The 14,403-nt window shown below is 39.5% G+C and overlaps 1 protein-coding gene across 1 annotated transcript in view; it reads left to right on the forward strand.

Annotated features, from left to right (window-relative positions):
* The window catches only part of edar (ectodysplasin A receptor), a 69,220-nt gene that overhangs the window by 14,623 nt on the left and 40,194 nt on the right, over positions 1 to 14,403 (forward strand). The window contains exons 2-3 of the mRNA XM_056271370.1: positions 2,507 to 2,585; positions 6,849 to 6,971. Coding sequence (XP_056127345.1) covers positions 2,517 to 2,585; positions 6,849 to 6,971 — 192 coding nt within the window. The 5' untranslated portion in view covers positions 2,507 to 2,516. The remainder of the gene's footprint in view (positions 1 to 2,506; positions 2,586 to 6,848; positions 6,972 to 14,403) is intronic.

The following is a 14,403-nucleotide window of genomic DNA, read 5'->3' on the forward strand; positions in this document are numbered from 1 at the left end:
ACAAAGTCATCATAAAAACATTACGGTAATTAAAGCAGTGTTTCTCAACTAGCAATCTATTCAGTCAGCATATTTGGGTTTGATCTTTGTGAATAACAGAAATACACTCACCGGCCACTTTATTAGGTACACCTGTCCAACTGCTCGTTAACACTTAATTTCTAAGCAGCCAATCACATGGCGGCAACTCAGTGCATTTAGGCATGTAGACATGGTCAAGACAATCTCCTGCAGTTCAAACCGAGCATCAGTATGGGGAAGAAAGTTGATTTGAGTGACTTTGAACGTGGCATGATTGTTGGTGCCAGAAGGGCTGGTCTGAGTATTTCAGAAACTGCTAATCTACTGGGATTTTCACGCACAACCATCTCTAGGGTTTACAGAGAATGGTCCGAAAAAGAAAAAACATCCAGTGAGCGGCAGTTCTGTGGGCGGAAATGCCTTGTTGATGCCAGAGGTCAGAGGAGAATGGCCAGACTGGTTCGAGCTGATAGAAGGGCAACAGTGACTGAAATAACCACTCGTTACAACCGAGGTATGCAGCAAAGCATTTGTGAAGCCACAACACGCACAACCTTGAGGCGGATGGGCTAAAACAGCAGAAGACTCCACCGGGTACCACTCATCTCCACTACAAATAGGAAAAAGAGGCTACAATTTGCAAGAGCTCACCAAAATTGAACAGTTGAAGACTGGAAAAATGTTGCCTGGTCTGATGAGTCTCGATTTCTGTTGAGACATTCAGATGTTAGAGTCAGAATTTGGCGTAAACAGAATGAGAACATGGAACCATCATGCCTTGTTACCACTGTGCAGGCTGGTGGTGGTGGTGTAATGGTGTGGGGGATGTTTTCCTGGCACACTTTAGGCCCCTTAGTGCCAATTGGGCATCGTTTAAATGCCACGGCCTACCTGAGCATTGTTTCTGACCATGTCCATCCCTTTATGGCCACCATGTACCCATCCTCTGATGGCTACTTCCACCATGTCACAAAGCTCTAATCATTTCAAATTGGTTTCTTGAACATGACAATGAGTTCACTGTACTAAAATGGCCTCCACAGTCACCAGATCTCAACCCAATAGAGCATCTTTGGGATGTGGTGGAACGGGAGATTCGCATCATGGATGTGCAGCCGACAAATCTGCGGCAACTGTGTGATGCCATCATGTCAATATGGACCAAACTCCCTGAGGAATGCTTCCAGCACCTTGTTGAATCTATGCCACGAAGAATTGAGGCAGTTCTGAAGGCAAAAGGGGGTCCAACCCGTTACTAGCATGGGGTACCTAATAAAGTGGCCGGTGAGTGTATAAGACTTGCTAGACCTACTTTTTTCTATATTTCTTTGCAAAAAACTCTCCAGAAAGTGCCATTTAATGGTTTATTATTTTTTTTTAAATCCCGGGGAGGCATAGCCCCGGACCCCCCCCCCCCCCCCCCCCCCACCCAGTGAGAGACTATCCCACATATAATTAAATCCAAATTTAACCCCTGTATATATATATATATGGCAAATTCCTTAAAAAAAAAAAAGGGTCGCAGCTTAATGTCCATGGGGGAATGTGGGTCCAATGGCCTAACCATTATTATAGCACAATTCTTTACACCTCACCCCGGACCTCACTAGTTTTCAAACCCTGGTTACAGCCTTGATCACATGTATACTTGCTTGGTTGAGCATTTGCTTGCATGCAATTTAGGTTTCATTTATTTTAGGTTCAGTTATAGTTTTTATTTATTTCCAGTTAATCATTTTAGTGCTTTAACTTATATCACTTTATTGCCAAGCCAACATTTCTAATTTTCCCTTAGTTTAAGTTTTTCAAATAATATTTATATTTTATTTTAGCTTGATTTCAATTTAACATAAATTTTTATTTTTTTATTTTTAGTTAACAATAATAACCTTGAATTGGGCATTGCGTTACCAAGAAAAACGATACTTTAAAACCTTTTAGCGGCTCAATTTTGAAACACAGCGGCAAATTTGTAACACAACTTGGTTAGTCACGTGGCTTTGTTTTTCTAGCAATTGTAGAGGCCAAATTATTCTGTCAAATATATATTTTGTATGAAATAAAAAATGTTTAGTTAACTTAAACTTCTATAACTTTTTTGTGCATTGATTTTTTGAAGTGCAATAAACTTGGTTAAATCAAGATACATTTACTCGAGAAGCAAAATGATTTTGATTACCTAAAAATGTAGCTTTTCCTTTAACCAATAACATTATTTGCCAGTGGGATCAGAAAAATAAACTTAATTCAAAGGAAAAACAAGTTTATTTTTCTGACCTTTCACTTGTTAAACAAAAACTACCTTAATTTTTATAGAAACTAAAACTTAATATCTTCAGTCATTTTGCTTCTCCAATAAATGTATCTTGATTTCCGAATCTATATATATATTTGTACTGAAACACTAAGAAAGTGTTCAATTTCCCTGCACTAAAGTGTTCAATTCCCACACTTCATCAGTTTTCATGTCTTTCTCTCTTGGCAGACTTTCTCTCATGGTGGAAGACAGAAACATGGGTGGGAAAGGAGGACGGACACCATCATGCCTCCTGCCTCTTCTGCTGGTAAGTCCCATCAGCCCCACTAAATCGAGCCGAGACAACAACCCGTCCCATTAAGCCAGACGACGTCCAAAAGCGACTACAAAGGTGTCTTTGAGCGTCATGTTAATCTGTCTCCTTGCGCTCGCCCTCCTCCTTCATGTTTGCAACACCGAATCCATCTGGCTGCCTTCCCAGAACTTAATTTCCCTGCGCAGCGTCTTAATGATAGGCTTTTAATGCCCTTCCAAAGAGCTGTGAGATATTCAAACGACAGGTTAGCTGCAAGTGAGAGGAGATCTGTATAATCCCGCTTATTATGTCTAAATCGGCCCTTAGTGTCAATTGAGCCTTTGTTGAAGGGGAAACTGCTGCCATTTCACAACATCTAGAGCGTTATATCTATAGAGCTTTATACCGTGCAACCAAAGGCAAGTGATTTTCATTCAGTGACTATAGAGAGACTTCTAAAGCACCATGATGTCATGTCTAATGATCTAGAACAAATTCAAGTCAACTCTATGTACACAACCAGACACATCTTTAGCACAATGCACAAAATGAGGTGTTTTTGTACAAATATCTATGAGAGAAAATCGCTCTTGTGAGAAGAGATGCGGGGCTAGTTGTAACACACATGGTTTAAAGCTTTCCACACATGCCAGCATGACGAAACTTTGTGTATTTACTAGTTATCAACACTATATAGAGAAATATTCGTGCCTAAATTTAAAAATCTTTGGAAGATATCACTGAAAATTTATTTAACCGTAGCAAAAGTTAATTTCTTTTTTTATTTTTTTATTAGACAAATCCGATATTATTTTAATCTTAAATCTGTTATTTAACAGTTGAGATCGTTCTTTAATGCTTCGCTAACCAGCAGAAACACTCGCCGGGTTAGGCGGGGCATGTTGTCACACTGCGTTACAATGAGCCCCTATTAGAACTATGATATTCTATACTTTTATTAATTCTATTGAGAAACCATGAGAAAAAGGCGAATAAAGACTGAGAGTCCATGTTCAGAAATTAATAATAATTATTATGTTTTGAACTATGCTGTATAGCTGTGTTTGTTGTCAAAAAAAAAAAAAAGTGTTTATTTTTAATTATTAAAATATGCCATTATTTTACATGGAAAAAGTTAATAATTGTATTTTATTGACAAAATATTTCAGTTTGTCTTGTATATTTTATTTGATTAGATCAGATAGCATTTTAATCTGTCATATCTGGGAATGTTGTCACATTTCACTTCCATTCTTTCAGGGTAAATCAAGAAAAAAAGTATACAGCGTATTAATGAAACAAAACCACATAATTGTACTAGACGTGTGAAATTAATGCGGGAACATAGAAATACTCTGAACCCTAAGTAGGTTTACACAAACTCTCCCCTACAAATAAACATGACTTGAGCTAGAAGTGTGTTAAAAACATGCAGCAAACATGATTAAACATGCTATTACGCAACGTAGGAGTGCACCACTATTGATTCGCATGCATTTCTGATGGTTTCGCTGAGATTGTGAGCAGATGGCCGTTTCAGATCTGCATTAAACTCATCCTGTGAACTGGAGCTAAACCACAAAGCATCTCATTCAGCCAGAGCCAATCAGCATCCAGCTCCGCCCACACGTTTAATTACATTCCTGCTTCAGTCGCAGCGCTTGATTCATCTGTCCGTCGATCTGTGTTGAGTTACAGCGGCCAAACGCTTCCCGTGTGCTAATTCACAGCTTGAAGCAAAAGCAAACGAGGGAGCGAGAGTGTTGAAATGCCTGTGAGGGTGACAAAGCCAAAATCCACACACAACAAACTTGTTGTTTCACCTCGATTCACATTGGGTTACTTCATCCAGTGAACGTAATTTATGTTAGGGGAAATGAAACCGGAGGAGGACGGCGGACAGTCTGTGAGCTTCAGACTCTATTATTTTGGTTAGGAAGCGCGATACACTTGTCACTGATGTAACCAGATCACAAACTCAATGTTGGTCCCATTAGTTAAGGCTAGTTATTAACTAATAATGAGCACTACAGAATACACTAATAACCAGAGAGACTGCAAAAAACTAGGCTACTTCAAACTTAAATAGCCCTATTTTAACAATCTAGTTTAACGATCATGGCTTTTTTCGGCCGTTCTGACGTGTTGAATCGGCGTCGGGCCGTCGGTGAACGAGGGAACTCTGATTGGCTGTTCAGCTTAGTGAACGAGTCAATGCATGAGAATAATAGCAAAACAGCGAGCAGAGAAGTCAACACGGCACAGATAGAAGGCTTATGTTACGTCATCTTACCGAGTGTTCCTTGGCGAATATATCAATATTAACACGAGCGGAGTGGAATAAAGAAAGTGTTTAGCAGGATTGATATTCAGAACGGTAAGCGCGCACTGCTTTGTTTACGGTGTGTATCTGCAGCGTCGGATTCCCTTTTTGAATGACGAATATATCTGCAGAAATAGACAGTTGTCTCATTTACACACCGGCGAAGAGCGCGCATGCGAGCTGACAGTCGGCTGTAGTTCTCTCGGTGTGTTCAAGTGCAGCTTTATCCCCCGACGCGAGGCGACAACGCGCAGGGCTCAAGTGCACTTATGGCGAGTCCGAATCCACTTTTGCTAGTTTAATGACGGGAAAAATGGTCGGTGCTCCCGGCGCATGATCTAAAAGGGTCGTCTCTATTCTCTTAATGAGTAATGGGTGTGTTTTGATTCTCTTAATGAGTAATGGGTGTGTTTTGGGCGTAATGTGCAGTAAACCAATCAGAGTCTCATCTACGGGACAAGCCGGATACCACCATATCTTTATGTACACAATAGTAATCTTTTGTAATCCTTTTATTTTTTTATATTTGGCTAGATTGTGGGCTGCTGGGCGTCCCTGTGTGTGTAATAAGCATTGTGTGTGTGTGTGTGTAATAAGCATTGTGTGTGTGTGTGTGTAATAAGCAGAGTGTGTGTGTGTGTAATAAGCAGAGTGTGTGTGTGTGTGTGTGTGTGTGTGTGTGTCTGTGTGTGTGTGTGTGTAAGTGTAATAAGCAGAGTGTGTGTGTAATAAGCAGAGTGTGTGTGTAAAAAGCAGAGTGTGTGTGTGTGTGTGTGTGTAAGTGTAATAAGCAGTGTGTGTGTAATAAGCAGAGGGTGTGTGTGTGTAAGTGTAATAAGCAGAGTGTGTGTGTAAAAAGCAGAGTGTGTGTGTGTGTGTGTGTGTGTGTGTGTGTGTGTGTGTGTGTGTGTGTGTGTGTAAGTGTAATAAGCAGAGTGTGTGTGTGTGTGTGTAAGTGTAATAAGCAGAGTGTGTGTGTAATAAGCAGAGTGTGTGTGTAAAAAGCAGAGTGTGTGTAATAAACATAGTGTGTGTGTGTGTAATAAGCAGAGTGAGTGTGTGTGTGTGTGTGTGTGTGTGTGTGTGTAATAAGCAGAGTGTGTGTGTGTGTGTGTGTGTGTGTGTGTGTATAATAAGCAGAGTGAGTGTGTGTGTGTGTGTGTGTGTGTGTGTGTGTGTGTAATAAGCAGAGTGTGTGTGTGTGTGTGTGTGTGTGTGTGTGTAATGAGCAGAGTGAGTGTGTGTGTGTGTGTGTGTGTGTGTGTGTGTGTGTGTGTGTGTGTGTGTGTGTGTGTGTGTGTGTGTGTGTGTGTGTATAATAAGCAGAGTGTGTGTGTGTGTGTGTGTGTGTAATAACCAGAGTGTGTGTGTAATAAGCAGAGTGTGTGTGTGTGTGTGTGTATAATAAGCAGAGTGTGTGTGTGTGTGTGTGTGTGTGTGTGTGTGTGTGTGTAATAAGCAGAGTGTCCTCGCGTTGTGGACCCGCCTATAAGCGCATACTAACACACTCTTTAAATAACAAAATAATAATGCGCCATTGACTTTAGAGCAGGTCCAGTTGGTCAACGGCTCTGTCCATTTCAGTTCCTCAAAATAGTAACGCTCCAACAACGCGCCCGAACACACACTCGTTCTCAGACCAGCAGCCCATGGGCCACAGATGGGCGCAAATGCATTTGCTAATTCAACAACGTGGCGCAGGACGTGAAAATAAGCACACAAAAAACCACTTGTGTATGATAGGGCCCTAAAAACTACTTCAAACTTAAAATGTTCAAACTTTAGGATTTCTATTCATAATTCATCACACCAATCATTCAATCCGCAGCTTATTTTAGTGTAACTAGTTTAAGATATTAAAACCAGTCTGAATTTAATTTCCCCAAACTCTTGGGTTGTTCCCCAGGTTGCATTGTTTGCTGAAATAATAAATGTGTGTGTGTTGTTTGCAGGTGTCCAGCATGTCTTTTGTGAGAGCCGAGTACTCGAGCTGTGGAGAAACTGAGTTTTACAATCACACAATCAGCAGTTGCCAACCGTGCCCACAATGCCAACCGGGACAAGAGCCCTACATGGTGAGAAACACACACTCACATAAAAACAGGACGAAAAACATCCACACACACACACACACAACAGGGTTTCATTTCATCCCAGACATGATCATTCCCAGGGAATTCATGGGCCGATAAATTGTACACATTCAAAGTCGCTTTGGATAAAAGCATCAAATGCATAAATGTAAATGTTGAAGAATCTTCGTGCAGCTCAACAACAGTTCAAGTCTCCAAAAGAGACCAGAAACACCTTAAAACTATCATAACACTGACACAACATGAGACAACATCAATCAAATATCACAGCCAATCAGAAAAGCCTGTGGGCGGAGTCTCTGCAAACACACTGCACTCATAACCAAATAGATAAGTACATAATCAAAATCATTAATAGAATAATATTACACCATTTTAACATTATTAAAAACATATACTGAGTGACTGAAAGAAATCTTTATCATAGATTTCCTTTATTTTCAAGATCTGAGGTGAATTATCCGTTGTCGCTTTCATTGTATTCAAACTCGGATTCAATTCTTTCAACACACATAATCAGTACCTGAGATTATCATTGTCATATTTTGTCCAGAAATAGAAACAGTTTCAAATAGAATCACAGTCACGTATAGCAGCTGATTATGACAAAAACTTTGAATAACATCGAAAATGTTCATAGCGTTCAAAAGTTTTTTATGTTCTTATGTTTATATTTGATCAAAAATACGATAATGTTTTTGAAATATTGTTACAATTTAAAATAACTGTTTTCTATGTGAATATGTTTGAAATATTGACATAAAATATGTGAAGCATATAAAGCAGCACAGCTGTTTTTCAACATTGATAATAATCATAAATGTTTCTTGATCATCAGATCCTCATATTAGAGTGATTTCTGAAGGATCATGTGACACTGAAGACTGGAGTAATGATGCTAAAAATTCAGCTTTGATCACAGGAATAAATTACACTGCTGTATATTCACATAGAAAACAGATGATTTACATTCTAATAATATTTCACAATTTTACTATTTTTACTGTATTTATGATCCAATAAATGCAGCCGTGGTTGAGCATAAGAAAACAACTCTTACAAAAACATAAAAAAAACTGACACCAAACTTTTGACTGATTTTCTTTGACATTTTATCGCGTCGTGTCTGGTTAGGAGGATACAGTATTACAGTAGTTCATATGAGTCTCAGTGCACGTATATACAGGTGAAACTCGAAAAATTTGAATATCGTGCAAAAGTTCATTTATTTCAGTAATTCAACAGGTGAAACTAATATATTATATAGACTCATTACATGCAAAGTGAGATATTTCAAGCCTTTATTTGTTATAATTTTAAAGAATGTGTCTTACAGCTTACGAAAACCCCAAATTTAAAAGGTTTTCATAAGCTGTAAGCCATAATCATGAAAAATATAACAAATAAAGGCTTGAAATATCTCACTTTGCATGTAATGAGTCTATATAATATATTAGTTTCACCTTTTAAGTTGAATTGCTGAAATAAATGAACTTTTGCACGATATTCTAAATTTTCGAGTTTCACCTGTAAATCAGAAGACTTGAGATTTAGTGCTTGACGCATATGAACTACTGATATAATACTATAATGGTGCTTTATTAGACAAAAAAGAAAGCTGCATGACTTCAGACATTCAGAAAGAGATCATCATGCATGTTTGGAACGACCTGAGACTGAATAACGAGGTGAAGTGTTGGTTTAAGAGCGGGCGGTGTATCCCGAGGCCACCCAGACTGCAGCGGCGTCAAATGGCACTTCAAAAGATCCCCAGTGTTTAAAGAGACAGCGCTCGGCACTTTGAAAAGCCGCAAGTTTGTTGAACGCAGGTTTGTCTCAGTGTGCAGCACCTCAAATACAAACCTCGTCCAAATCTGAGGACATTTTGTAAGAAATCTTATTCTTTAGGATAAGCCCCTTGAGATTCATCATCTCGTTTTCAAGAGGGTCCTAATACACAAAAGTTAAATAACATAACACAAAACAAAACAAAAACAACAGTCACCTAATTCAAAACAACAAACACACCACTACAATTACTTTTTTTTTTTACCTATGAATTTTTGCCTAGCATTAATATAATCATAGATATATCATCTAAAGCAATTACAACAAGTTTTAAAACAATGAAACAAACCATTTTTAAACATATAAATGAAGCTGATTTTGGATGAATTCTGTTGAATGAATGAAGTTAAACAATGAAAACGGAGCTGAGAATAACTGCACTCTTTGTGGAAGATGAAAACAGTATTTCAGAAACAAATATGTAAGGTACGCTGCAAAAATGATGTTCTACCTCAGTGTTTTGTCTTATTTTCCAGTAGAAATATCTAAATATTCTTCAAATAAAGATAGAAAGAAGCAAAATGGCTAAAGATATTAACTCTTGTTTTCTTCAAAATTTATCAAAAATTAAGTTTATGCTGAAAACAAGAAACAATATCTACCAATGTGGTCCAAAAAACTTAATTATTTTAAAGTTATTTTTCTGACCCCCTTTTTTTGTAGCAAAAACTTTGATACATTTTTTTTTTTCCCAGAAAACAAGACTTAATATGCTTCTCCAGTAAATGTATCTTGATTTAAGAATGATTAGATATTTGTTCAACAAGACAAAAAAAATGAGTTTGAAAATCATTTTTCCATCAGAATCGTTCTTGTTTCTGAAAGCACATGGAAAATTAAGAATTCCAGCTAAAATATGCACCAGAACTATTACAGAAATAAGTGTATTTTTGCATGATTATACCTCAGTGATTTTTTGGAGTGGCACTGAAAATTACACGTGAAATGATCCTGGCGTAGAGCGTCTTCCTCACTTCTACTTTCGCTAACAACACCTTCCGCCTGTAATTGAAATGAGCTGTGATCTAAATCAAACTCTCTTTGGTCTGATGCTCAGAAACATGTTTTTAAAGCACATGAAACGGATCTCTTGAGGCAGCAGCTCATAAAGATCCTGCTGTAAATCATGAAGGAAGAGGAACTTCAAAGTTCGAGTGTTGAAATCCTAGAAGAGTTCAGAAGCGCTTGAGAACCAGACCTCGGGACTCAAGGGGGCGATAGAGTTTCCAAATGTGTCATTAAACCAGACTGAGGGAGGAGGGAAGAACCGAATTCAGGTTCGGACCAAAGCGAGTCAATATTACTGTATTAAAGTGATCACAAGGATTAGTTCATCCACTGCATTTCATTGTCTCTCTACTTGAATTCTACACAATGAAAAATAAAGTTGAATTTAATCTAATTTATTGATAATGCCCACACTCTTAAAAACCCAAAGGTTTTTTTCAGTAATGCCATCATTTTTGGTTCCATTAAAAAGAACCTTTCAGTGATCAAGAAAAGGATGAGACTGAGGAAGAGCTGAAATTCAGATATGATTATGGCCGTTTGGTTTCGGACACGCGCTGTAAGCAGTCGACCAATCACAAAAGACTGGGCCATCTGACCAATCAGAGCAGAGTAGACCAATCACAACACACTGGGCCATCTGACCAATCAGAGCAGAGTAGACCAATCACAACAGACTGAGCCATCTGGCAAATCACAGCAGAGTAGACCAATCACAACACACTGGGCCATCTGACCAATCAGAGCAGAGTAGACCAATCACAACAGACTGGGGCATCTGGCCAATCACAGCAGAGTAGACCAATCACAACACACTGAGCCATCTGGCCAATCACAGCAGAGTAGACCAATCACAACAGACTGGGCCATCTGACCAATCAGAGCAGAGTAGACCAATCACAACAGACTGGGGCATATGGCCAATCACAGCAGAGTAGACCAATCACAACTCACTGAGCCATCTGGCCAATCACAGCAGAGTAGACCAATCACAACAGACTGGGCCATCTGACCAATCAGAGCAGAGTAGACCAATCACAACAGACTGGGCCATCTGACCAATCAGAGCAGAGTAGACCAATCACAACACACTGAGCCATCTGGCCAATCACAGCAGAGTAGACCAATCACAACAGACTGAGCCATCTGGCAAATCACAGCAGAGTAGACCAATCACAACACACTGGGCCATCTGACCAATCAGAGCAGAGTAGACCAATCACAACAGACTGGGGCATCTGGCCAATCACAGCAGAGTAGACCAATCACAACACACTGAGCCATCTGGCCAATCACAGCAGAGTAGACCAATCACAACAGACTGGGCCATCTGACCAATCAGAGCAGAGTAGACCAATCACAACAGACTGGGCCATCTCACCAATCAGAGCAGAGTAGACCAATCACAACAGACTGAGCCATCTGACCAATCACAGCAGAGTAGACCAATCACAACACACTGGGGCATCTGGCCAATCACAGCAGAGTAGACCAATCACAACAGACTGGGCCATCTGGCCAATCACAACAGACTGGGCCATCTGACCAATCAGAGCAGAGTAGACCAATTACAACACACTGGGCCATCTGACCAATCACAGCAGAGTAGACCAATCACAACACACTGGGCCATCTGGCCAATCACAGCAGAGTAGACCAATCACAACAGACTGGGCCATCTGGCCAATCACAGCAGAGTAGACCAATCACAACAGACTGAGCCATCTGACCAATCAGAGCAGAGTAGACCAATCACAAAACACTGGGCCATCTGACCAATCAGAGCAGAGTAGACCAATCACAACAGACTGGGCCATCTGGCCAATCACAGCAGAGTAGACCAATCACAACACACTGGGCCATCTGACCAATCAGAGCAGAGTAGACCAATCACAAAACACTGGGCCATCTGACCAATCAGAGCAGAGTAGACCAATCACAACACACTGGGCCATCTGGCCAATCACAGCAGAGTAGACCAATCACAACACACTGGGCCATCTGACCAATCAGAGCAGAGTAGACCAATCACAACAGACTGGGCCATCTGACCAATCAGAGCAGAGTAGACCAATCACAACAGACTGGGCCGTCCGACCAATCAGAGCAGAGTAGACCAATCACACCAGACTGAGCCATCTGACCAATCACAGCAGAGTAGACCAATCACAACAGACTGGGCCATCTGACCAATCAGAGCAGAGTAGACCAATCACAACAGACTGGGCCATCTGACCAATCAGAGCAAAGTAGACCAATCACAACAGACTGGGTCATCTGACCAATCAGAGCAGAGTAGACCAATCACAACAGACTGGGCCATCTGACCAATCAGAGCAGAGTAGACCAATCACAAGAGACTGGGCCATCTGACCAATCAGAGCAAAGTAGACCAATCACAACAGACTGAGCCATCTGACCAATCACAACAGACTGGGTCATCTGACCAATCACAACAGACTGAGCCATCTGACCAATTACAACAGACTGGGCCATCTGACCAATCAGAGTAGAGTAGACCAATCACACCAGACTGAGCCATCTGACCAATCACAGCAGAGTAGACCAATCACAACAGACTGGGTCATCTGACCAATCAGAGCAGAGTAGACCAATCACAACAGACTGAGCCATCTGACCAATCACAGCAGAGTAGACCAATCACAACAGACTGGGTCATCTGACCAATCAGAGCAGAGTAGACCAATCACAACAGACTGAGCCATCTGACCAATCAGAGCAGAGTAGACCAATCACACCAGACTGAGCCATCTGACCAATCACAGCAGAGTAGACCAATCACAACAGACTGGGTCATCTGACCAATCAGAGCAGAGTAGACCAATCACAACAGACTGGGCCATCTGACCAATCACAGCAGAGTAGACCAATCACAACAGACTGGGCCATCTGACCAATTAGAGCAGAGTAGGCTCTCGAAAAGGCGGGGTTTAGACAGACTGAATCTTTGAACAAACTATTTCAGACACTGTGAGAAAAGAGCTGATTCTGCAATGAGAAAATATCACAGGAATAAATTACACTTTACAATATATTTACATAGAAAACATTTATTTTAAATTATAGCCTAATAATATTTTTTTTTTAAAGAAAATACTATATTTTTGATCACACAAATGCAGCCTCGGTGAGCAGAAGAGACTTCTTTCGAAAACATTAAACAATCGTACCGATCCCAAAACTTTTGAAGAGTCGTGTTAAAAAAAGATCAACTGAATCATGCTTCGATTTATGATGCTATTAATGTCAAACACGCAACACATGCACGACGCGCACACACTTATACAATAAAGCTATCATTTATGTGTAACATTTTACAATAGTCTCATTATTTAACATTAGCAAATGCATTAACTAACATTAACAAATGTATTTTTCCTTATTCATTACAGTATTTATTAATCTTTGCTAATGTTAGATAATAAAAATACAACAGTTGATTGTTAGATCATGTTAACTAATAAACCTTATTGTAAAGTGTTACTGATTTACAGTTAATTCAATGGATTGCTTGTGGAGTGAGAACTGAAATACATGTTTAAAGTGTTTATAATGTTTGTAAATATTTAGTAGTTTGCATTATTTCTGAATGTAATAATAAAATATCACTTATACACTGATGCCACTTAAATGTTTTTTTCTTCTCTCAACAATGCAATTTTGTCCCGGTGCGAATATTTTCCGGGAAACTGAAAAAAACGAATCATTTAAAAACTATTACAACAGTAAAAGCCACTGCATTCCTGAACAACTCAATAACGCTCGTGCCCTCGGGCCAAAGATGATCTCGATTCAGTCGAAGGAGATAAAAGACTTTAAACCATGTTTTACTCCCCCTGTGTGTGTGTGTGTGTGTGTGTGTTCTTTCAAAAGTCAATAAACTGGAGCGAATGCATGTTGGGGTAAATGTCAGAACTGAGAAGAACTTTTCAATAAGTTTAAACCGGAGCAGATGCGAGTACCAACATTTCAATCTCTTTTATCTTTGCTTTCCTCTTCAAAAATCGATACTGGAGGCCAAAAGAACAAAGAGATTCACCTCTGCCCACCAAAGACGCATAAACGACTCATTACGCTAATTAAGAGCTCAGCGCTTCCACACTGACGAGAACATTTAGAGATGACAAGAAAATAATAGGAAAGCTGGAACGGCCTCAGGAGACGCTCTGATGAAGCGCTTAGAGTCCTGACACCAGAAATCAATAACTATTGAAAGATTTGAAGCATATTACATGGAAGAGTTGCAAAAATTGCAGTATTTTTGTCTCGTTTTGTTCTTGTTTTAAACATAAACTTGATACATTTTTCAGTAAACAAGACTTAATGGTAACACCTTAAAATAATTAGTTAACATTAGTTAGTGTATTAACTAACATTAACTAACAATGAGCAATACATTTGTTACAGTATTCATTAATATTTGTTAATGTTAGTTAATAAAAATACAGCTGTTCATTGTTTGTTCATGTTAGTTCACAGTCCAGTATCAAATACAACCATTGATTTTAATCACGTATTAGTAAATGTTGAAATTAAT

This window comes from Rhinichthys klamathensis, unplaced genomic scaffold (genome assembly GCF_029890125.1).
Source record: "Rhinichthys klamathensis goyatoka isolate OS25496 unplaced genomic scaffold, OSU_Roscu_1.1 h1tg000318l_1, whole genome shotgun sequence".
Classification (NCBI taxonomy): domain Eukaryota; kingdom Metazoa; phylum Chordata; class Actinopteri; order Cypriniformes; family Leuciscidae; genus Rhinichthys; species Rhinichthys klamathensis.